General features: G+C 38.4%; 2 protein-coding genes across 4 annotated transcripts in view; one reads left to right on the forward strand and one right to left on the reverse strand.

Moving 5' to 3' along the window:
* The first annotated feature begins 2823 nt into the window (after nucleotides 1–2823).
* LOC127442572 (E3 ubiquitin/ISG15 ligase TRIM25-like) lies at nucleotides 2824–14886 on the forward strand. 2 transcript variants are annotated; one of them, XM_051700707.1, is made up of 6 exons: nucleotides 2824–3802; nucleotides 4812–4907; nucleotides 5429–5650; nucleotides 6071–6224; nucleotides 6357–6416; nucleotides 10547–14886. In XM_051700707.1, exons 1-6 carry the CDS (start codon nucleotides 3197–3199, stop codon nucleotides 11074–11076), a joined length of 1668 nt encoding a protein of 555 aa, XP_051556667.1. In that variant the 5' UTR covers nucleotides 2824–3196; the 3' UTR covers nucleotides 11077–14886. The 2 variants fall into 2 exon arrangements, with proteins under 2 accessions (XP_051556667.1, XP_051556668.1); XM_051700708.1 differs by lacking the exon at nucleotides 5429–5650 and having other exon boundaries at nucleotides 2825–3802.
* Nucleotides 14887–14983: 97 nt separating this feature from the next.
* Nucleotides 14984–23720, reverse strand: part of LOC127442571 (nuclear factor of activated T-cells, cytoplasmic 4-like) — a 38999-nt gene continuing 30262 nt past the window's right edge. Inside the window, exons 10-13 of one of the 2 annotated variants that reach the window (XM_051700705.1) lie at nucleotides 19353–19408; nucleotides 19130–19256; nucleotides 16675–17379; nucleotides 14984–15846 (exon numbers count right to left, since the gene is read on the reverse strand). In XM_051700705.1, the coding sequence (XP_051556665.1) occupies nucleotides 15776–15846; nucleotides 16675–17379; nucleotides 19130–19256; nucleotides 19353–19408 (959 nt within the window). In that variant the 3' untranslated portion in view covers nucleotides 14984–15775. The remainder of the gene's footprint in view (nucleotides 15847–16674; nucleotides 17380–19129; nucleotides 19257–19352; nucleotides 19409–23720) is intronic. The other variant, XM_051700706.1, reaches the window with a different exon arrangement.

Below are 23720 nucleotides of genomic sequence, written 5' to 3' on the forward strand. Positions count from 1 at the left end.
GCTAATAGTGGCAGATAATATTTACACCCCTAATTAAATACTAACATACAATATTGGGCATTATTATGTTTATTTAGAATCCCACAGACACCCTACACCAATCCCTACCCCTAAACCTAACCCTAACTTATAAAAATTAACCATGGTTTTACAACACTAACCATAGTATTACCATGGTATTTTGGGGTAAAATCATAGTAAACCACAAAATTAAACATGGTTACTAAATTAACACTATATTACTGTAGTAACACCAACTGCATTGAAACATTATTAATACGGCTTCCACATTAAACACGGTTCCTACAGTGTTACTACAGTAAAACCATGGTTAATTTTACCTGGATCAAAATTTCTCTCAACTCCTAGAACTTTACTGTGACCAAATCACTGCAAGGAAATTAATATTTATATTCATTTTTATTAAGTGGGACAAAAGGCGGATTAGAACCTGGGTAATTTGCATAAAAAAAGCACATGCACACTACACCATTGCAGCAACACTTGAAACTGCAATTTGTCTTCAATTTGTGTGTTTCTACTAGACTATATGAGTGCAAATAGCCAAACTGTGTGGCAGGTGCTATTTACACCAAGTTTAAATAGTCACTCTGAAAATATTCTTTAACATCACTGAATCAATCAGAATACAACAGGTTACATCAGTAGGTTACACCAACAGAATTAAATGTAGAAATAGTTGCTTAAGATAACAATTTCAGGTTACAACATTTGTAAGTGTAAGACAGCTGTTGACAAAGAGTGAATTAAAGCACGGCAACTGTTGAAGTGAGACAATTACGTTTTTGTATGTAATATTTCTTCGTTTTTCCCCTATATATAGTGTTGTGAAAATATTGAATTATTTTAAACAGTATTGTGTGAGGGACTAAGCCATTTGGCATCATATTTTAACCCTTGTGCTGTGTTCGTTTTTGTGCTAACACATTTTGTGTTCCTGGTCAAAAATGACCGGCCCACTAAGATTGTTTATAAATCTCTCATATTGCATAAAATTGCATTAAAGCTTCTATCCATATCAGCTTCTTTTTTAGTAATTATGACAAGTACTCCTTTTATAACATATTTAAAAAAATATTTATATATAAATAGTATTATTGATAGAAGGATTCATTGAACTGAGCTCATATTGGGCTAGTGGGGAGCACTCCCTGCGGTAATATATATATATATATATATATATATATATATATATATATATATATATATATATATATATATATATATATATATAATTGCATAATAAATTAATAACCACTTGCTCAATCTGAACAAAATAGGTGTAATATTAAAGCTTAGAATATGGACTTTACAATGCATATAGCTGATCCTACCAATTTGTAAATAATGCTTTATAATTTGCTGGCAAATAATAACTGTTTCGTTCTAATCATCTGCAAATTTGTAATCACAACAATTATATTCAGAGTTGGTAAAACCATAAAAAAGACGATAAAGCCATGTGTTATATATTGTCAGAAAGGTCTCAATTTGTAGAATGTAATGAGCAAATTGTTTCACTCAGAGGTCAAATGGCAATAAGTTTTAATATATTAAATTCCCACAGACATACATAAATATAATAAACAGGAGTGTCTTTTTATCACGTTTTTCCTCATTACTTCCTGAAACATACATATAACATAGACAATGACATATTGTAAATTACAGCAGACTATTCCGATTCAAACGAGCCCAAACACAACATAATATGATAAGTAGATCTTGAAATATTCCTCAAAGAGTGTACATGGAAAGAAGATGCACAAAAGGACGCTCAACACACATTGTGTGTATGAGTGTGTATGTGTATGTGTGTGTTTGTGTTTGTGTGTGTGTGTGCATGTGCACATGTCCGAGGACTTTGTGTGTGGGAACACACATCCATATATGTGCTCCTCTAAATGATTGGGATGCTCCTGAACACTAAATGGAAATGCACTCCACCTCAGTATGAACGGGTTTCATTGTACAGAAAAGTTTATGCAACAGAGACATTTGTAGAAATAGGATATTGGAGGTGAAAGAATGCATTTACCGAACAAGGTGTTCCAAAAACTATAATTATCCTGTAAATAACTGTATGTTGTAAGGTTAGGAGAATATGCCAAACTTCCTGCTTCACATTCAAATTTTGACGTGTGTAAACAAAATATATTTAGCACAGCTTCCTCTGTTTCTGCAATTAGAGATAAAACTCTTCAACCATTAACCAATCAGAGAGAAAGTTGATCTGTTGGCTTTGTGTGCTCTACTTTGAATATTCTTATCTACAGTAGCTACAAAATGTCTGCTTGTGACAAAGATTACATAAATCATGTTCTGTCCTTAAAGGCATAGTGCACACAAAAATTACATTTCTGTCACCCTCATGTTGTTCCAAAGCCATATGTCACCATTCACTTTTTTTCAATATTTCTGTATTTTGTAGTCTAATCCATTAATTTCCAGTGGCCGGTCATTTTTGACTGGTGTAACAAAGTGAAATAAAACCAAAACAATGTAAAGGAAATGGTCCAATTTATTTATTTATTTTCAGATACCATATGTGAACAAAGTCAAGGAATTTTATTCCAACTGGAATAATTAAAAAAATATAAAAATAATAATAAAAAATAAAAAAATGACCAGGACACAACATAAGTGTTAAAACAACGGCAATTACAAATAATAAGAAAGCATCCTACCATTAACTATATTAACCCTACAGTAAGAGTGGAGAGTTTTAAAATAATTATCATAGGCCTAAAATTCTTGGAAGAATTTAACTAGAAATATTTTCATATTAATACAGAAATGAGTTTATATTGAAATCTCTGACTTTTGATGGTAGACTTTGGTATCTTGACAAAACTAAGTATAGTTTCATACATTGTTGATGTTTCCTCTGAAACTCTAGAGACACATGTGAAACTATTTTAAGGAGAAACATCTGATTATCAGGAGACCTAAACAAAAATCACCCTTTGCTTGCTCTCAATTTAATGATTGCTTTCTGGGAGAAACAATTGAGATATAAAAGAGATCTCATTTTGTATTTTGCTTTCTGAAGGGCAAGATTCTGAAAACTCAAACACGGCAATACATTAGCCTATATCTCTCACATAAATAGGAAGAACTGTGGGGTGTGGACCAGGAAGGCACTGCTGCTCAGTTACAGAGCCTTTGTCATTTCATGCATTCTGCAACACGACAAAAGCACAAAATGGAAGGGCTCCTGAATACAGAAGAGTTTTGTTGTCCAATTTGCCTGGATTTGCTGAAAGATCCAGTGGCGAGTCCATGTGGCCACAGTTACTGCATGGGATGTATTGATGACTACTGGAACAAAAGTAAAGAAGTTATTGGCTGTCCCCAGTGTGGACAGACATTTAGCCCCAGGCCGATTCTGAATAGAAACACCATACTGGCAGAGATGGTGGAGAAGATGAAGAAACTGGAACTGTTAGGGGACTCTCAAATTTACAGCAACTACATGCCAGGTGATGTAGCATGTGATTACTGCACAAGCAGCAAGCAAAAGGCTATAAAGTCTTGTTTGGTATGTTTGGCATCTTATTGTCCAAATCACCTGCAACCACACTACAAATCTCCAGCTATGAAGAAACACAAGCTGATTGAAGCCTCAGTGAACCTACAGGAGAAGATTTGTCCTAATCATGACAAATATTTGGAAATGTACTGTAGAACTGATCAACAGTGTATCTGTCTTTTGTGTGTAATGGATGACCACAAAGGTCACGATACAGTGTCAGCTGCTTCAGAAAGTGCAAAGAAACAGGTAACAAGAAAATACATTAATTATCTAGGTTGTTTTTATGCAATATTTTATTGAATAAGAGACTTTTTTTGCTGTTCTTGAAGGAATACTTCACCCAAAATGTTGTTCAAAACACCCTCATGTTGTTCCAAACCCATATGACTTTCTTTATTCTGTGAAACAAAAACCAAAAAAGTAGATTTTAGGCAAAATGTTAGCCTCAGTCACCATTCAGTTTCATTGCATCTTTTCTTTCTAAGCAATGTAAGTAAATGGTGACTGGAGGCTAGCATTCTGAAAGTTGTGGGGATTGGAGAAACATGAGTGTGATTAAATGATTACAGAATTTTCATTTTTGCGTGAACTAACTCTTCAAACACAAGATGCAAAGAGTAAATTACAGTATCCTCATTTTATATGGTTTGTTCAGTTCATTCTGACCTTCTAGAGAATCATTCACTAACCAAAATCATTTCCACTGAGGCAATGCACATTTTCCAAAGTGCACTCCACCTCAATATGAACGGGTTTCATTGTACAGAAAAGTTTATGCAACAGAGACGTTTGTAGAAATAGGATATTAGAGGGGAAAGAATGTATTTACCGAACAAGGTGTTCCAGAAACTATAATTATCCTGTAAATAACTGTATGTTGTAAGGTTAGGAGAATATGCCAAACTTCCTGCTTCACATTCAAATTTCGACCTGTGTAAACAAAATATATTCAGCACAGCTTCCTCTGTTTCTGCAATTAGAGATAAAACTCTTCAACCATTAACCAGTCAGAGAGAAAGTCGATCTGTTGGCTTTGTGTGCTCTACTTTGAATATTCTCATCTACAGTAGCTACAAAATGTTTGCTTGTGACAAAGATTACATAAATCATGGTCTGTCCTTAAAGGCATAGTGCACCCAAAAATTACATTTCTGTCACCCTCATGTTGTTCCAAAGCCATATGTCACCATTTACTTTCAATGAATGAGAAGAAAAGATGATTACAATCAAAATACTTGATTATGTTTCTTCACAGAAAGACCTAGAGATGACGAGACTAAAATACAAGCTAAAAATCCACACGAAGGAGATGGAATTACTAGAGCTTAAACAGGCTGCAGACTCCCTGAAGGTACAAACTCTACAGAATGTCTACAATAGTGCAGTTCTGATGTTTTATGTATTAACTAGTACATTTTCAGTATTTTTTATTTATTTTTTTAAGCTGCCTTAAAGGGATAGTTCACTTAAAATGAAAATACCCCCAATTATGAAAACAAGCAAGTACAACCCCCCATTATTTGTACCATGATCAATGGAAACATCTGTAAATGCTTCTCGCTGCAACCCAGGCCTAGCTCTTGGGCTGGTAGAAGAGATAACAATACAAGCTGTTGATGTTGACTGGGTTTTGGATATCAGAAAAAACTCTGATATGTGGATATCGCCCTGACGGAGAGAAAGATCTACTGGGAGACATGATCTAACATTCTTGAAGTTGTCGGTTAGGATGGATGATCTAACATAGAGTTTAAGCAAAAACAATTCACCTGAACAAAAAGTGTTAATTAACTTTTATGTTAATAGTAAATATATATATATATATGTATATTTATATAAATTAACTCATAAATGTTTTGGTATCATAAAAAGATCTCTGCACAGGCTGCTTTAGAAAATGGTGAGCAGATCTTCACTGAAATGATACAGTCTATTAAGAGGAGGAGGTGTACATTTAGAGATCTGATCAGAAATCAAGAGAGAGTAGCGGAGAGCATGCTGCAGACTCTAGAGCAGGACATCACAGAGCTCAAACAGAGAGATCAAGAGCTTGAGTTGCTTCTGAAGTCTGAGGATCAGGTTCATGTTCTCCAGGTAACCCACACTGCTGAGTGAAAACTATTTATCACACAAGCAATGGTGCAACAGTGGTATTGCTTTTATACAAAACTTTTATAATGACAATTCTGTCATCATTCACTATTCCATATTTTTCCAAACACGTATACTTTCTTTCTTACATGGAACACAAAAGGAGATGTTAGGCAATATGATTGTCAGCATTCACTTTCATTACATCTTTTTCCATACTATGATATGAAATTAAATGGCTAACATCCTGCCTAACATCTCCTTTGGTGTTCCATGGAAGAAAGATGATGCTGCAAACAAAGGGAAACGGAGTGATACAAACAATGAAAATTTCTAGTGATGTTGTTCTAAATATTGACACTTTTGGAAAGCCATTTTCCCAATCAGGTTAGAGGACCTGAACTAATTAATGTATACCTACAGAACTGTCATTCCTTCTCCTCTTCTCGGCTCCATGATCCACCTTTTACACTAGCATCACTCTCAGATTTTGGGAAGGTGAACGATGCAATATCTGCATTCAGAATGAAGCTTGTAGATGTCTTCAAAGGAGAATGGCTCAGGATCTATCAAGCAGGTGAGGGGCAAAAAAGCTGGTCTTTCTGCCTGAACAGTTCCTGTTTCGGTGTTTTCCAAATTGTTATGAAACTCTGCCCTCTTGTTAAATGACTTCTTTGTGATGTATGCATGCCTTTCATTTTCTCTCCAGCTAAGTCTATAAAGATCCTCCACTGCACAGTGCCCAAAATTAGATCAGAGTTTCTGCACCGTAAGTCAGCCTTCTGCACTAATGGGGAGTGATAAATTTTTTTTGAGATTTTCTGATGTTGATTTCTGATGTTTAAACCTGTAAACAGATGAATAAGTGAGTTAATTTATTAATTGCCCTACAAGTGAAATGACATATAAGTGGCCCCCAAAAGGTCTGGTCACACTTAAAAATGATTATCATAGATTGTCATTGCATTAGATAATAAAATTTTGCATTACACTGAAAAAAAACCCCAAAAAAAAAGACAAGTAAGATTTACTTAATTTTAATTTTTTTAAGTAAATTTTAATGGTATAAATTAAGTAAAAAAAAAATATTTTTCTCCCAATTTGGAATGCCCAATTCCCAATGTGCTCTAAGTCCTCATGGTGGCATAGTGACTTATCTCAATCCAGGTGGTGGAGGACAAATCTCAGTTGCCTCTGTGTCTGAGACCATCAGTCTGCACATTTTGTCACGTAGCCACCGCAGCATATATGCACAACTCACCGCACGCCCCACCGAGAGCAAGAACCACGTTATAGCGACCAGGAGGAGGTTACCCCATGTGACTCTACCCTCCCTAGCAACCAGGCCAATTTGGTTGCTTAGGAGACCTCGCTGGAGTCACTTAGCACACCCTGGGATTCGAACTAGCAACTCCAGTGGTGGTAGCCAGCGTCTTTACCACTGAGCTAATCAATTGAATTGAGTAAATTTAACTTAAAAATTTCAGTAACTTTACTTACAAATACAAAGTACATGGTATTTAAATAAGCTCAGTAAAACTTCAATGAATATTTTACTAGAACATTCATAATAAATACATTAAATAGCATACCACATGACATATGGAAGCTTTCCACTGAAAAGCTTCATGCATCTATGCAATCTATTTAAAAACATCATATTACATTATTGGCAAATTATCACATTATGAAGTTGTGCACACAGACCTGACCACAAAACACGATGATGGTAACAATTAACAGATCATTTTGAGTAGTTACCAAACGTAACAACAAAACCAACAGTTAAAATGGTGTAAATAAACTTGCAAACAGTGAAACTATACAAAGCTCATTAATTATTCAAACTCAGTGTATGCTGGGAACCCCAGCTTCGAAAAGTTAAACAAAATGTACTTTTTTTATTAACCACAAAAATGTACTCAAATTAACAAATAAATATGACGAGGTTTTCTACTTTAGGATAAATACATGATGACACATTGTAAAAATAACAAATAATCATAAATAATATTTACTTAAGTTAAAGCATTAATTTTTACATTTGAATTTACTTAATATTTTCAAGTTCACACTTTAACTTATTCAAAGTAGAAAATACATAATCTTTTCTGCTATATTTACTTCACCACAAAATATTTTTTTCAGTGTATCTCTTTAAACACAAGACGTCAAAGAGTAAATTATAATATCCTCATTTTATATAGCTGGTTCAGTTCATTCCGACCTTAAAACAAATGTAGTATTTCATGAAAGAAGGATACTAAATTCAAATTAGTCACAAGGACTCTGTGGTTTATTTCCCCCACGCCCTGATGAAGGATTTTATTTGCAATGTGTCAGTTTGTGGTTTCTAATTATTCTAGCCATGGTTTAATAAAGGCTTTTTAAATTTTAAACTTAAGTCTGAGTGCCTTGGATACAGTGGCATGCAAAAGTTTGGGCACCCCTGATCAAAATTTCTGTTGCTGTGAATAGCTAAGCGAACAATAGATGGCCTAATTTCCAAAAGGCTTAAAGTTAAAGATGACATTTCTTTCATATTTTAAGCAATTTTACTTTTTTATATGAATCTTTTACAGTTTCAAATAACACAAAAGTTTGGGCACCCTGCATGGTCAGTACTTAGTAACACCCCCTGGCAAGTATCATAGCATTTTGTAGCCAGCTAAGTGTCTTCAACTTTTATTTGGGAAATTTTCGCCCATTCTTCCTTTCAAAAGGCTTCTAGTTCTGTGAGATTCTTGGGCCATCTTGCATGCACTGCTCTTTTGAGGTCTATCCATAGATTTTCAATGATGTTTAGGTCAGGGGACTGTAAGGGCCATGGCAAAACCTTCAGCTTGCGCCTCTTGAGGTAGTCCATTGTGGATTTTGAGGTGTGTTTAGGATCATTATCCTGTTGTAGAAGCAATCCTCTTTTCATCTTCAGCTTTTTTACAGATGGTGTGATGTTTGCTTCCAGAATTTGCTGGTATTTAATTTAATCCATTCTTTCCTCTACCAGTGATATGTTCCCCTGTGCCACTGGCATCAACACAAGCCCAAAGCATGATCGATCCACCCCCGTGCTTAACAGTTGGAGAGATGTTCTTTTCATGAAATTATGCACCCTTTTTTCTCCAAACATACCTTTGCTCATTGCTCATATTTTAACTTCATCAGTCTGCAGGACTTTTTTCCAAAATGCATCAGGCTTGTTTAGATGTTCATTTGCAAACTTCCAATGCTGAAATTTGTGATGAGGATGCAAGAAAGGTTTTCTTCTCATGACTCTTCCATGAAGGTCATATTTGTGCAGGTGTCGCTGCACAGTAGAACAGTGCACCACTCCTCCAGAGTCTGCTAAATCTTCCTTAAGGTCTTCTGCAGTCAAACAGGGGTTTTGATTTGCCTTTCTAGCAATCCTATGAGCAGTTCTCTCTGAAAGTTTTCTTGGTCTTCCAGACCTCAATTTCCTGTTAACTGCCATTTCTTAATTATATTACGAACAGAGGAAACAGCTTCCTGAAAACGCTTTGCTATCTTCTTATAGACTTCTCCTGCTTTGTGTGCATCAATTATTTTAATTTCAGAGTGCTAGGCAGCTGCTTAAAGGAGCCCATGGCTGCTGATTGTTGGGACAAGATTTGAGGAGTCAGAGTATGTATAAAGCTTTGAAATTTGCATCACCTGGCCTTTCCAAATGATGACTGTGAAGAAGCCATAGCCCTAACGAGCTAATTAAGGTCTGAGACCATGGTAAAAGTTATCTGAGAGCTCAAATCTCTTGGGGTTCGCAAACTTTTACATGGTGCTCCTTTCCTTTTTTCACTCTAAAATTGTACAAAATAAACATAATACACTAATATTGCTTAAAATGTTGAAAAGAATATTTAACCTTTAACTTTATGCCTTTTGGAGATCAGTTCATCTTCTACTCACTTAACTATTCACAGCAACAGAAATTTTGACCAGGGGTGTCCAAACTTTTGCGTGCCACTGTATATCCTTTTTTCATGAGACAGATTATCCCTTTTCCAAAGAGCACCAGCAGATATTGACTTTATACCCAAGTGGCACTTGTTGCATTTTTGTTTCTATAAATGTAGGCTAGTATTGACTTAATATTTTCAAGTTCACCCTTAAACTAATTGTAACAAATAAAGGATGGGCAAGGAGGAGGCAGGAACCGGACGAACCATCAAAGTAATATTTAATGAAAACTTAAACAAAAAAGACACAAACATAAACACACACACGGCAGCTGTGTGTGACACTCTCTCGAACTGCCGCATCCAGCTGCCTTTATTAGCCAGATTGTGGGCCGGGCGTGTGTGCCCTGCCCTCCTCCTCATCACACTAACTTATTCAATGTAGAAAGTACTAAACCTTTTCTGCTATATTTACATTTTTTTTTTTCAGTGTAGATAGCAAAGTATTAAAATAAAGATAGTAACACACTTTTCAAGCAAAATATATTTTGTTATCTAATGCAATGATATTCAGACATTTTTAAGGGTGACAAAGGAATAGTTCACTCAAAAATGAAAATTCTGTCATCATTTACTCACCCTCATATTGTTCAAAACACATATGACTTTCTTTCTTCCATTGAACACAAAAGGAGATATTAGGCAGAACATTAGACTCAGTCACCATTCACTTTCATTCTACAGAAAAAAAAAAAAAAAAAGAATTTAATGCAAGTGAATGGTGACTGAGGGCTGTCATTCTGCCTAACATCTTTATGTGATTTCCATGTAATTAAGAAAATCATACAACAAAGGTGAGTAAATAATGACATAATATACACTGAACTATCCCTTTATGTATCCAAATTATTTTGGGGCCACTTTCCTCCTGTCTTCCCTTATAATGCTCCTTTGCTCTGTTTCCCATCCTCATTCCATTTTTCAGATTCCTGTCTCCTGCAACTCAATCCCCTCACAGCCCATAAAGACCTTATTTTGTCAAAGGAGAACAGAGAAGTGACCGTTCGGAGCAGGGAGCGATCTTGTCCCGACCACCCTGAGCGCTTTGATTACTGGTGCCAGGTGCTGGGCACTGAGGGCTTGACAGGCTGCAGTTATTGGGAAGTGGAATGGAGTGGTATGGGAGCAAACATTGCTGTTGCATACAAAAATGTAGCCAGGAAAGGGGAAAGTAGTGAAGCTCACTTCGGTCACAATGACAAATCCTGGAGTTTGTTCTGCTATAGGAAAGGTTATACTTTCTGGCATAATGGGATTGTCAGTAAGATCTCTGAGCCTGGCTCATCAAAGGTCGGCGTGTATGTAGATCATAGGGCAGGGACACTGGCCTTTTACAGCATTGGTGACACAATGATCCTCCTCCACAGAGTTCAGACCAGATTCACACAGCCTCTCTACCCTGGCTTTGAGTTTTCATGTTATGGAGCCTTGATAAAGTTGTGTCAGTTGGAGTAAGGGAAATGGGGTATTTGGCCTTGGAAATTAATGAATTGATAAAAAAAAAAATAAAAAAAAAATCTATCTATCTACCTATATCTATCTATATACATATATATATATATATATATATATTAAGCATTATTATATCACATTTTTACATAATGTTAAGTACAAGTTTTTTTCACACATTCATGACACATCTATGTCTATGATAATATCTTTCCATTTAAACTATACATGCTCAATCAATTGCTGTTATTTCTGTCTGTGGAATTCCCCTCAAGGTTAATATTGTCTGAGCACCTTTACACTCTCATTCCTGCCTTCTTTGTCAGATAATTTTCAAATGATGGTAATTTATGTTTGTTATAGTTTCCGATTAGCCTTTCAAAGACAACCTTTAGTTACCTTGCAACATTCTTAACATTATAGTGTTTCCGCTGGTGTGTGATGATGACTAATGATGTGTTGTAACAGTACAAGCACTAACATAAATGTACACTTGGACCTCTGAAAATGATCTAGGCTTGTGGACAAAAGAACGTAAACAGCGTCCCCCAGCGGTTAAGGGATGTTTGCAGAAGTTTGGTCAATAAAACACTATTATTATTAACATATTTTATGCCAACATTATTAAAAAGTTTGGGCACATCCACCCATTATTTATAATGACTATTTTCTATTTATAATAGTAAAATCATCAAAACAAGAATTGTGCAGTGACCAAAATGTTGAACAAATCAAAACTATCTAATATTTTAGATTCTTTAATGTAGCCATCCTTTGCCTTCATAAGCACTCTCTTAGCGTTCTCTCAACTAACTTCATGAGGTGCCACCTTAAATGCTTTTCCAACAGTCCCAATTTATTTCTAAATCACTGGATTTCCCATTTATGCCGGGTATTTGTTGGCTGTTTTTCCTTCAATATCCAGTACTCAACTTTTCCACTTAAAAAAAAAAAAAAAAAAAGAGAAGCTTTTATTAAAATAAAAATTTAAATATTTTGGAAGCATATAATGGAAGCATATTTTTGCATAAAATGTATTTCAGAATGAAACATTCAGGCAAGTTTTTCCAAACTTTTGACTGGTACTCTGTATGTAAATTAATTAACTGAACTGAATTCAGTTGTGGACAGTGGTACTACCCGTACTTCATGTATGGAGTAAACTCCAATAAAATTAGACATACTAAAGTAACTTTTTCATCTAACTATTAAATAGCTATAGTGAATGTTGGCATGCTTACTGGATAGCATTTGCACAAAGCACAACAAAGTGGAATTTGACAATTGTGGTGCAATGAACACAAAAATCAATAATTAAACAAAACAATAATCAAATATTATACCAGTCTTCACTCTATGCTCAAGCTCCACTTTTCTACCACAGTGGTGACCCCCAAAACTCCAACATTTCAGAAACTCTTCTAAATCTCAACATAACACTATATGTTTCATTTTTCACAAAATCACAGAAAATAACTATTGATAGATTTCCCCTGCCCAGTTGTAGTTAAAGGGATAGTTCACCCCAAAATGAAAATTCAATTCTCTCATCATTTTCTCACTTCTATTCCATTCCAGATGTGTATGACTTTCTTTCTTCTGCTGAACAAAAACAAAAGATTTTTAGAAGAACATCTCAGCTCTGTATGTCCATACAATGTAAGTGAATGGTGACCAGACCTTTGAAGCTCCAAATATCACATAAAGGCAGCATAAAAGTAATCCATATGACTCCAGTGGTTAAACCTGTCTTCTGAAGTGATGCCATTGCTTTGGGTGAGAAACAGATCAATATTTCAATCCTTTTTTACAAGACATCTTCACTTTCCCTTTCACAATGTTAAAGAATGTGAAAGTGAAAGTGAAAGCAGAGGTTTATAGTAAAAAAGGACTGAAATATTGATCTGTTTCTCATCCTCATCATATCGCTTCTGAAGACAGGTTTAACCACTGGAGATGTACCTGTTCACCATTCATTTAGATTGTATGGACCTACAGAGCTGAAGTGTTCTGCAGAAGAAATAAAGTCATACACATCTGGGATGGCATGGGGGTGAGTAAATGATGAAAGAATGTTCATTTTTGGGTGAACTATCCCCGAACAAAAATTATTGATTTCCCAACTCAAATGGATTAAGAAAACGTCCATCTTACAAATTTAAGTTAATTTCACACAATTAAATTAAATGAAGTTGTGGCAACATGTTCAACATGTTCGTGTTGCTTTAGTTTATTTTAATTAAAGGTGCGCTCAGTAATATTTTTCCTCATTTACGTAAAAGGTTTTACTCCTAAACAAATGAATAGTAATTTTGAAAAATATGTATAAAATCATGAGCACTCACATGAGATGAAGACTCCAGTCATATCAGTAAACTTAAGCTGTTTTTTTCTACAAGGAGAGTTTCACCTCATGGGGGGATCACATGACCAGCTGAATACTACTCAATTTACACTTTCACTCATGGATTAAATTAATTATGGTTGACTGTGAATTTTTTTACAATGGCATCTTTGACGAAAAACTATTGCGTTGAATGATGCAGCATCCACGCCCCTAGGTGTCAGTGTAAATCCAAGATGACATAAAAGGAGCACTAAGTAATTTGATTTGAAAGAGGCCCTATTATGCTTTTTGGGATTTTACCTTTCCATTAGTGTGTAATATAGCTGTTTGTGCATGTAAAAGGTCTGCAAAGTTACAAAGCACAAAGTCCATGCCAAAGAGAGTTAATCTATCCCACGCCTGGTTTACAGTCCAGCCATTACTTAGCTATGTCACTATGTAACACATTTGCATAATGCCCACCTCAGGAATGCGCTGCTCAGAAAGCCTCGGGAGCTGAAACTCAGTTATGGTAAGGGGCGTTACATTTCCAACACATGCTCTAAGTGGTTGACCTATCACAACAGACTGGTCCAGCTGACCAATCAGAGCAGACTGGGCTTTTCGGAAAGGGGTCTTAAAAAGAGACAGGTGCTACAAAAGAGCGTTTCAGACAGAGGGTGAATAGAGGTGTTGCAGCAATGTACAGTATGAGAACAATAATGTGTTTTTTGAACATTAAAGCATGTAAACCTATTCTAGTAGACCCTCAAAATAAAAGTATGAACCTGTAAATGAGCATAGTATGGGCTCTTTAACTAAATTGCACAAGTAACAAATACTTTTTGAGTAGGGGAGCACACTCATAGTTGAGACTGAATGGAGGATTTTGATAGTAAACATTTTTAAATGAAGCATCTGCGGAGAACATGAAGTTTAGTTCAGTAGAGGGCACTGATAGGCTGAAGGATGTCTGGAACTAGTTTATGAGGAACAATCAGGATTAAATCTGGGTCCATACACAGAGGCTGTAACCTCTTAAAATATGCTTCTCTGGCAGTGCACCAAGATGCAGACCTGCTTGTTTTGGAAATAACATAACATAACATTCCCAAAAGACAGAATTTCACATCGTAACTGAGGTGATCCAGATTCATTACACTGATTTACAGCTGAGATTAAACTTTTTGTTTTTCAGCTCTACATTTTGGGGCAATTAAATCCAGAATTGTTTTCAAAGGCCAGGGTCCATTTGAATGCCTCTTCTGCTTTTGCTAAAATCCTTAGTTGAGATTGTTTATCTCTGTCATCTGGTCAGCATAACTCTTTCTAGTGTAACTCAACTTTGGTCTGACCCAAGTCTGAATGCTAATGGTCGACAGAACTACTGTGATGAAATTTCTAAAAGTCCTCTGATTTAACCCTGTACCATCATTGTACCATGGTACTTTTTTTAAGGGTGAAATTAAAACAAGCAAGTGTTTACAAAGAGTATTTGTTGGTCTAAGTTTTAAAAGTATGAATTTAATAGAAATGTAAACTGAAAATATACACACTGATTTTTTTTTTTACCATGGCCAAGAGAAATTCCACCAGGGGGCAGTATCCCTATTGTTGCCCCAGTATCTACATCTGTTAAATTTACACTTCATGTCTACTAACCAGAACAGAAATTAGTTAGAAACCACAATACTTTGGCTAGTCCACTGGCAGTTCATGGACGTGATCATAAGCAATATTCAATGATTATATGAACACTGATTCCTTTCTGCCTTTACAAATATTTACATGTTTGAAAAGGCTCTAATATTTCCTGTGTTGGGGCCGGAACCCAATACTGATTCCAAGACTCTGCGTACAAGGCGCATGTTCAGAGATCCCACAAATAAGCAGTTAGCATTCAACAGGGAAGAGGTCTCTGTTTTTTCATTTTAATTTACGTTGACAAACAGAAAGAGTTTTGGTCATGAGAAGAAAAAAGTATGAATGGAAATCTTGGAGTTAATGCTGTTTACCAACACACTCAGGCATAACCACATCAGATACCTGCTCACTAAATTACTTATCACCCACATAAATTGACATACTAATGGATCAAATTATATAATTATATAATGATAATTTATTTTGCATATAGATTAGAAACATTAGTTCCATTCAAATATGTAGTCAGGATGCAGTAACAGTTACATATGAACATACTTACAACTGTGCGTGCCTTATATTTTACCACAGATCCACCACTGAAGTAGCGCAGTCCTCAATATTATTGCCACAATAAGCAATGTATCATACTTCCGATATAAAATCATACATGGAACGCTGATATGATATGAACTATACACTGATTATCACTGGATTGTTATGGGGAGGATGTTGTCATCCAGGTCTACTGTCCATGTATGAAGCCATCTGAAAAGATCTGATATCATCTCCAATGAATTCATTCACTGTATGAAAGAAACATAAAGGTAGATATAAACCAATGGATTGACAAAGCACAACAAAGCAATTCCAGTCAAGCATACAGTGGCCCCAAAAATTATTTGGACACTTAAAAGGTGCTGAAAGCGATTTTAGCCGCTCTGGAACTTCCACCAGTCTAACTGTTGTATTAGCCATGCCCCTGCTTTCCAAACCTCGCACTCCAAAGACATATGTGGACACACAGACTAGAAAAAGTTGTGTTAGAGCAGATAGAGGGTGAAGCATTTCTTTGTCCGACCGAGAGAGTTTCACGGGAGAAGGACAATCCGGCACTTACAGTATACGAGCATACATGGGCTGCCCTTTTAACACGCACAATGATTGACAGGCAGAAAGTCTTCTAATTGGCTAAACAAACCGTGGCCCACAGATTTTCTGCATGTCATTTCATAAAAAAATACTTACAGCACCTTTAAGCCCATCATAGAAATGTATGAATGGCATTGCATTAAATAATAAAATATCAAACTATGTGGCATTTATTATTATATTTTTTTTACTGAAATGAATAATGACTGAGGCAATAATCTATCATCTCTTTTTGAGTTTCATGGAAGAAAGTCATACGTGACTCACATAAAGGTGAGTATATGATGACAGAATTTTCCTTTTTGGGTGTACTATCCCATTAAAACTAATAGCAAAAATGGCAAAATGAAGTTAGTTCTGAAAAAAGGTCAGCAAAATTTGTTTGTAAATGTTGCTTGGCTTGTCACATTTTGTGTGGCTTAGGTGTCCAAATACTTTTTGGGGCCACGGTATGTATCACACATGCACTCATTCATACTCACCTTCCTCCAGTGTGATATGCTGCATCGGCGAGGGCCCAGTAAATTCCGGGGGCGCCTCCAACTTCAGACCAGGGGCCAGGTTTCTTTCAGAGGGGTGCATCTGGTGCTCCCAGCTCTCGTATTGGCCGTATGGTGGTGGGCACAGGTCATGATAGTGGCTAGTGTTTGAAGGAGGCGAGGAGCACATCTCTTGGGGGCAAGAATAGTGGGGAAATGGGGAATGAGAGTGGGGAGGAAGGGGAGAGGTGGAGATGGGACTGCTGGCTGGGAATGGACTCAGAGAGCAAGAGTGTGAGGGAGAGGGTGAGGAGGACAGATAAGGGGAGTCCAGCCAGGGTGAGGGAGATGGGCAAGGGGAAAGAGGTTGTGAGGCTCTTGGGTACATGGGAGGAAGCAGCTCTGTGAAGCCCAGATCCAGGCTCTCAAAGCTGGGACGCCTTTCGGTCAGGGCACCTCGCCCTCCACTGTCCTCAAGAACCTCTGGTTTGCGGCAGTACTCATCCTGGTAGCCTTGTGAGGAGTAGGAGTACTCACTGGGATATGAAGGCAGGTGGAAGGACATGCCTCTGTCATCTGAAGATAGGTCTGGTCTCATGTGCATACCCCTGTCTGCTGTGCTGCTGGTCCACATGGGGCAAAGCGTCACCCCTTCCAGGGGCAAGATAGAAGGCCGGGACAGGAGTGGATCTTCTTCTTTAAACATGACTATTAAATAAGAAAAAAAAAGAAACAGAGAAAATGAGAAAGTCAAAGTCAAATAAAATTCTATTTTAGGATAAAGTTATACTATATAGTTAGATATTAGTATATCCTCGTGCGACACTGTGTACACATGCATGGATGTTGTATTTTGGCTTCGCTATCATGCAACGCATAATTTAAATTAATTTAAATAACTGATCTCAGTTCAGAAGACTCTAGGCTGTCATTAAAGGGTTAAACTTTTGATGAACAGAGTCATGTGATAAAAACATGCCGCCGATCACAGCGGAGTTTGTCTTTAGGAGAAACGCCAACAAAACTACATCTGGTAAGAAACCTAATTAGGTTTTTACATTGAAACCTATTTAATTCAAAATATTAGATTCTCTAGTTTCATCCAATATGCCATTTTTAAAATTTGAGCAATTTATTTGAAACACCATGCTGCTAAACACAATGTACACTAATGTGTAATTTAGCTAATTTTTTCCTTAGAAATCCTATATTTACTGTGCATTATCACACTGAAAATCAATGGGTTCATCCAAAAGCTGAAAAATTTTGCTTTCAAAAGCTTTATGTGGAGTAAGGATGAAAATAAGGTGCATTTTGAATGGCTCTGAGACTAGTGCAGACTGACAGCACACTGGAGGTTAAGTCATTCACTAAATAGGGAGCAAGGGAGCATCCTATAGCTCTCTATGCAGCTAAGTGCATTCACTCCTAAAATACAACCTAAAGTTCAGTTTCAGGCAGCAGATGATGTTTGGACCACTCAACATTTTTGGCAGACATGGGACAATGGTATCAAGTACATAGATTCAGAATTTATAATATATAACTTTATTTTAACATGGTTGGCAGTAATGATGCTGGCCAATACTTTGAATCAGAATTAATTATGCAAATGTTTTATGCAATGTCTGTAACTACTCAAAAACATGAATAACCAACACTCCTGGAAACATAATAAACAATTTGATAAAAAACAAATATGACTTTCTATAGCTTGGTATTATTTAAAATTTCACAACTAAGTCCTGCTGTCCACATATGTTGCCATCAATTTTTAGGAAACCTAAAAAATGTTGGCTTGTTTATTAGGTGCTATTACTAGACACCAATCAAAATGGAAAATGGAAAATGCACACAGCAGTCACGCTCAGGTCTCAGAAGGATATATAGTATATAGTAGTATATAATTAGAATATTGTTGGCTTGACATCTATCTATCTATCTATCCATCTGTCTATCTATCTATCTATCTGTCCGTCCGTCCGTCCGTCCGTCCATCCATCCACCTACCTACAAAGCAACTGTCAAATATGACCGAAAATGACTGAATTCACATGTGCGTAAGATGTTTGTGTATGACAGTCAAATTGCATCCCAAATGACAGAAAAAACTACTGTTTTTCAAATATGATCTGACTGTTCCAAATGAAACTCATTTGCAAAAATCTGAATTTTATTCTGATTTAAAACCACATTTAATATGTTTTAAATTAGCTTTGTCAAAATTTGATTTCTTGTGGTCTTCTGCTTTTCAGACTACAAACACCTAAATGGAGTCGAACATGGAAAAAAATCAGATTTTTGCTGCCTGTATGAGTTACAAAAGAGGATCCGTTCTTTATTACCCAGCATGCAAAAAGATATTTTGCATTTCCTCTCATCAGCACAAATGAAAACTGTGTGCAGAGGGATTCTCCTATGCATAAGCATAGCAAACGGCTGCAAGCATAATACTCACTGGGCAGATATTTAAAGCAGTGTGTGCTGCTCCTCTTCCTCTTCCCATTGGACACATACAGGCAGACAGACACTGGGTGACTCAGTGAAAGGTCACTATAGGCCGGCACTTGTACGCACAGCAAATTCTGCACCATAAAAATACACACAAGACTAGGCCATCTTCTTTAAAGATACACACAGACCACAACACTTTCCATAGGCATAGAATAAACAAATTTTACCTCATTGCTTTTGTCCCTGTCCATTTGTGCTTCGTCCTCCCACTGGACTTTACCATCTAGACAGCAGAGACCATTATCAAACATAACATCAACACTGTTGATATTCTCTGTGACAGTCTCAGCCTCAGACGGACCACCTACAGACAAATAAACCCTGTTCACACCACCAGCAACTTTGTAGCTTGGCGTTGCTAGACTCTGCTATTTGTGTCGCTAGTGGCCATTCCTACTGTTTGTCGCTGTAACGTTATTGGAGGACTGCATGTCTGGCCATAGCTTTTGAAAATTTGATCACAGATGAGACCTATTAAAATTAAGATATCATTACAATTTGACAAGGAATCAGTTTCCTTTCGATTCAGCTCACTCGACATTGCTGTAAGCACTATGGGGAGTGTCCTTCTACAAGACCTTGCTGAAACCCTTATACAATCATGCCAATCCTCTAATTGGCAATGGTGTCTGAGCCCGCCCCTTCAGGCGTGCAGTTGGCCTATATAAGCGGGCGCTCAGTCACCATTTCTTCAGAATTTTCGTCCTTCAAGACTGCAAACTTCGTCTTCGAACTCTCTCTGCTTCACCAATGAGATACACTTACAATGGACAGAACTTCTCGGCAAGACGCAAACAGGATGACTCGTTGCTTGTGCTCAGCGCCTGCACCGAAAGACTTACCACTCCCCTTTGTGTTCCGTTGAAGAGTTCTCCACATCGCTGTCAAAAACACTCTCTGTGAATGGGTTCTTCGCTTCAGATGCTCGTCATTGATCAACGTGTTGCAAATTCCTACCTGCTTCCCACAGCGCTCCGGCTGGAGTTACTGTATCCTTTGTATATATATATATATATAATATTGACTTAAGAGCCGCTTGCGTGATACGCGTCTTTTGAAAGATGTCGTTCCGCAAGTGTTCCCTATGCGAACGGCACATCCTGCTGCCTGATGAGCATGAGAGCTGTGTTCACTGCCTGGGCCGTGCCCATGTACAAGCAGCTCTCATGGAGACAGACTGCCCTCACTGCAACGGCATGAATCTCCGGACGCTGCACTCTAGGATTGGCCTTGTTCTGAGGGAAGATCCAGCCTCTCACACCCTCCCACCTGCCTCTTCTGTGTTAAGTCCCAAGGGACCACATGAGGAGGCATGGTAGGGCAGTGAGGTTGAGCTGGAAGAATTAGAGGAGGATCTCGTGCTGGCACAAGCCCTGTGAGCCCCCCGAACTTCCAGTCTAATATCCTCGCCTGTGTAATATGCGCATGATGAGCTCTGGCCCTCTAGAGGAGTGCACGGCCTCATTACATTTGGCGGCTATGATGATGGGGATGATGCTGTGTCAATCACAGCTTCAGGTGAGTGGTCCACGGAGGATGTTGCCGCCCCTTCCCCCATCAAGGGTGAAGAACGTGCACATGCTACGGACAAGGAGCTTCTTTGCGTCCTCATGAGGGCAGTTGACGAGCTCGGTCTTGAGTGGTCTCCTCCAGAAGAGCCAGAAAATTCTCACCTGTATGAATGGTTTTTGAAAACCAGCCATCGTCAACAGACCACGGTCCGGAGGAGTGCCCCATTCTTCCCTGAGGTCCACACGGAGCTCACAAAGACATAGTGTGCACCCTACTCTTCAAGCACTCAGGTTGGAGGTGCTGCTGTCCTCACTAAAGTGGACAACACCAAGGAAAAGGTCTACTCAAAGCTTCACCTGGTGGAACAGGCGGTCGCAGCTCACCTCTGCCATAATTACTGCCATGGGATGGAAATCCCGCCCTGCCCACCCCTCCAAGCCATGTTGACTGACGTCTGCACTGGCTGGAAGAGCTTATACAACAGCAGGCCAAGCTGGTTCAGCACTCCACAGCATGTCAGTGCTCCAGGTTTTTCAAGCTAAGCTTCTCAAACAAATGGATGATCTGCACTGCTACAGATTTGGCACTGCGAGCCATGAAAAACTACCACTCAGGCCATCGGCAAAGTGATGAGCAACCTGGTGGTTCTGGACCGGCATATTTGACTAACTCTCACGGAGATGCGTGATGCAGAGAAAGCCGCCCTCCTCGACACCACCTTGTTGACCGACAGTCTCTTTGGTAACACCGTGGAAGGCTTTTCAGAGTGCTTCATCGCAGCGCAAAAGCAGTCTCAAGCAATGAAACACTTTCTGCCAAAGAGAAGTAGCACTTCTCCTTTCCGAGCACACTCCCGATCTAATTTCGGTCAGCGCCCAGCAAAATATCCATCTCTTGCTGCTGCAGCACAGCCGAAAACTACTACTGAGCTGTCTGTGAAGCCACGCAAAGCATGGCCCAAGCGTAAGCACCCGTCGTCTCAGTGCGAAAAAACCGATACCAGGCAGCAGAAACAATCCTGACATGCCCAGCACTGTGAAGAGGAGCCCAGAGCTCACCGTTATTCACGGCCCAGAGCTGAAGAAGGCTTGATTCAAGTCACACAGTGTTTCTCCCCTCTTCCCCAATACTGTTCACCAGGAACGGGACATTGTTCAAAATTGTTCACACAGCGGGGTTTACAGCCGTTATTTTCTCGTTCCAAAGAAAGACGGCAGGCTTTGGCCCATTCTAGATCTGAGACACTTGTTAACTTGTTAAAATGTTAACTTAGAAACAGATCTTATCGCACATCCATCCTCAGGACTGGTTTGCGTCAATAGATCTAAAGGACGTGTACTTTCATGTACCAATTGAAATCAGGATTTTGCAAAAGGGATACAGTAAAGCGCCAACTATATGATTTCTTTTTCTCCATATGTGGCAACACCTCTAAACTCACCAGGGCATGATCTGAGACTAAAATGTTTCCAATTGAGCAATCAACAACAGATGAAATGAGGGACTTAGATATAAAAAAAATATATACGTGTATATTCTAGAATAAATCTTAAGGATTGATGAAAAAAATTTATAGTCCCTACCAGATAGATTTAAAAGTCTCCAAATATCTGTAAGAACAAGATTTTACGCATCCTGAGAAGCGTCAATGTTGCTCTAGTGGGCTTGCACACTTTTGCTTCACTGTGATCAAGGACTGAATCCATCAACAGATTAAAGTCTCCTCCCACTATTATATCATGAGGGGTGCCAGCGGCTTGCAACATCCCATCAAGATCTATAAAAAAGCCCTGAGCATCAGCGTTAGGTGCATAAATATAAGCCAAAATCAACCTTTGCCCCTGAATTTCTGCTAAAACAATAATGACTCTAGTAGTAACGGAGAGTGAGGATGGCCCACTTGATGGCCAAGCATTCCTTCTCCACGGTGCTGTACTTGGTCTCTCTCAAAGAGAGCTTCCAACTAATGTACTTCTTCTGGTTTGCTGTGAGCCCCGCTCGCCTCAATGACCTCAGGATAGCCCTCAGATGTCGCAGGTGCCACTGCCAATCAGCGTAAGCAGCATGCAGTCTGAGGACTCAGTCCATGAGCTGCTGGAATGTAGCCAGAGCCCCAAACAAACCAAATGGAAGCGTCACAAATTGGTGTAAGCCGAACGGTGTGGAGAAGGCCGTTTTCTCATGGGATAAGGGGATTTGCCAATAGCCCTTTGTCAAATACAGTGTAAAATAAAATCGAGCTGTGCCTAACCAATCGAGCAGTTCATCAATACGAGGCATTGGATATGTATCAAATTTAGACACCGCATTTACCTTTCGATAATCCACACAGAACTTGACCAACCCGTTGCTCTTATGAACCAGTACTACCAGGCTGGACCAGTCAATGTGGGATTCTTCTATTACTCCCATCTCAAGCATTGCATTCAATTCTTCTCTTACAACTTTTTTCTTGTGCTCTGTAAGTCGGTAGGGACGAATACGTACCACTACCCCGGGCGTAGTCTCGATGTGGTGCTGTATGAGGTTTGTACGACCAGGTAGAAGTGAGAACACATCTGCAAATTCTTTCTGCAATTTAGCCACGTCTGTGAGTTGAGACAGTGAGATTTGGTCTCCATAAGTGACCGGGGTGAGATGATTGGCTTTTAAGTTCACCTCCGGCCTGAGCTCCGCCCTCTCCAGAAACACCATCACCAACGTCACCGGGACCACCTCCCTCCATAATTTCAGGAGGTTGAGATGGTATATTTGACACGCGTCACCTCTATCTGTTCGTTTTACCTCATAATCGAGATCTCCTACTCGTCGTGTGACCTCAAAGGGCCCTTGCCACTTGGCGAGTAATTTGGAGCTCGAAGGTTGGGAGTAATACAAGCACTTTGTCTCCCAGTGCAAATTCCCATAGCCAAGCTCCTCTTTCATACAGCCGGCTTTGGCATTCTTGAGCTTGGAGCAAATTCTCCTGTTTTAGTCGAACCAAAGTGTGAAGTTTTGCTCTAAGATCAAGAACATACTGAATT

This window comes from Myxocyprinus asiaticus, chromosome 6, assembly GCF_019703515.2.
Source record: "Myxocyprinus asiaticus isolate MX2 ecotype Aquarium Trade chromosome 6, UBuf_Myxa_2, whole genome shotgun sequence".
Lineage (NCBI taxonomy): Eukaryota > Metazoa > Chordata > Actinopteri > Cypriniformes > Catostomidae > Myxocyprinus > Myxocyprinus asiaticus.

Bases quoted from the DNA above. Each gene is read 5' to 3' on its own strand.
- LOC127442572 (XM_051700707.1), top strand. From the start codon at position 3,197: ATGCATTCTGCAACACGACAAAAGCACAAAATGGAAGGGCTCCTGAAT. The intron at 6,225-6,356 runs GTGAGGGGCAAA...TTTTCTCTCCAG, and splicing joins GCTCAGGATCTATCAAGCAG to CTAAGTCTATAAAGATCCTC. The intron at 6,417-10,546 runs GTAAGTCAGCCT...TCCATTTTTCAG, and splicing joins TAGATCAGAGTTTCTGCACC to ATTCCTGTCTCCTGCAACTC.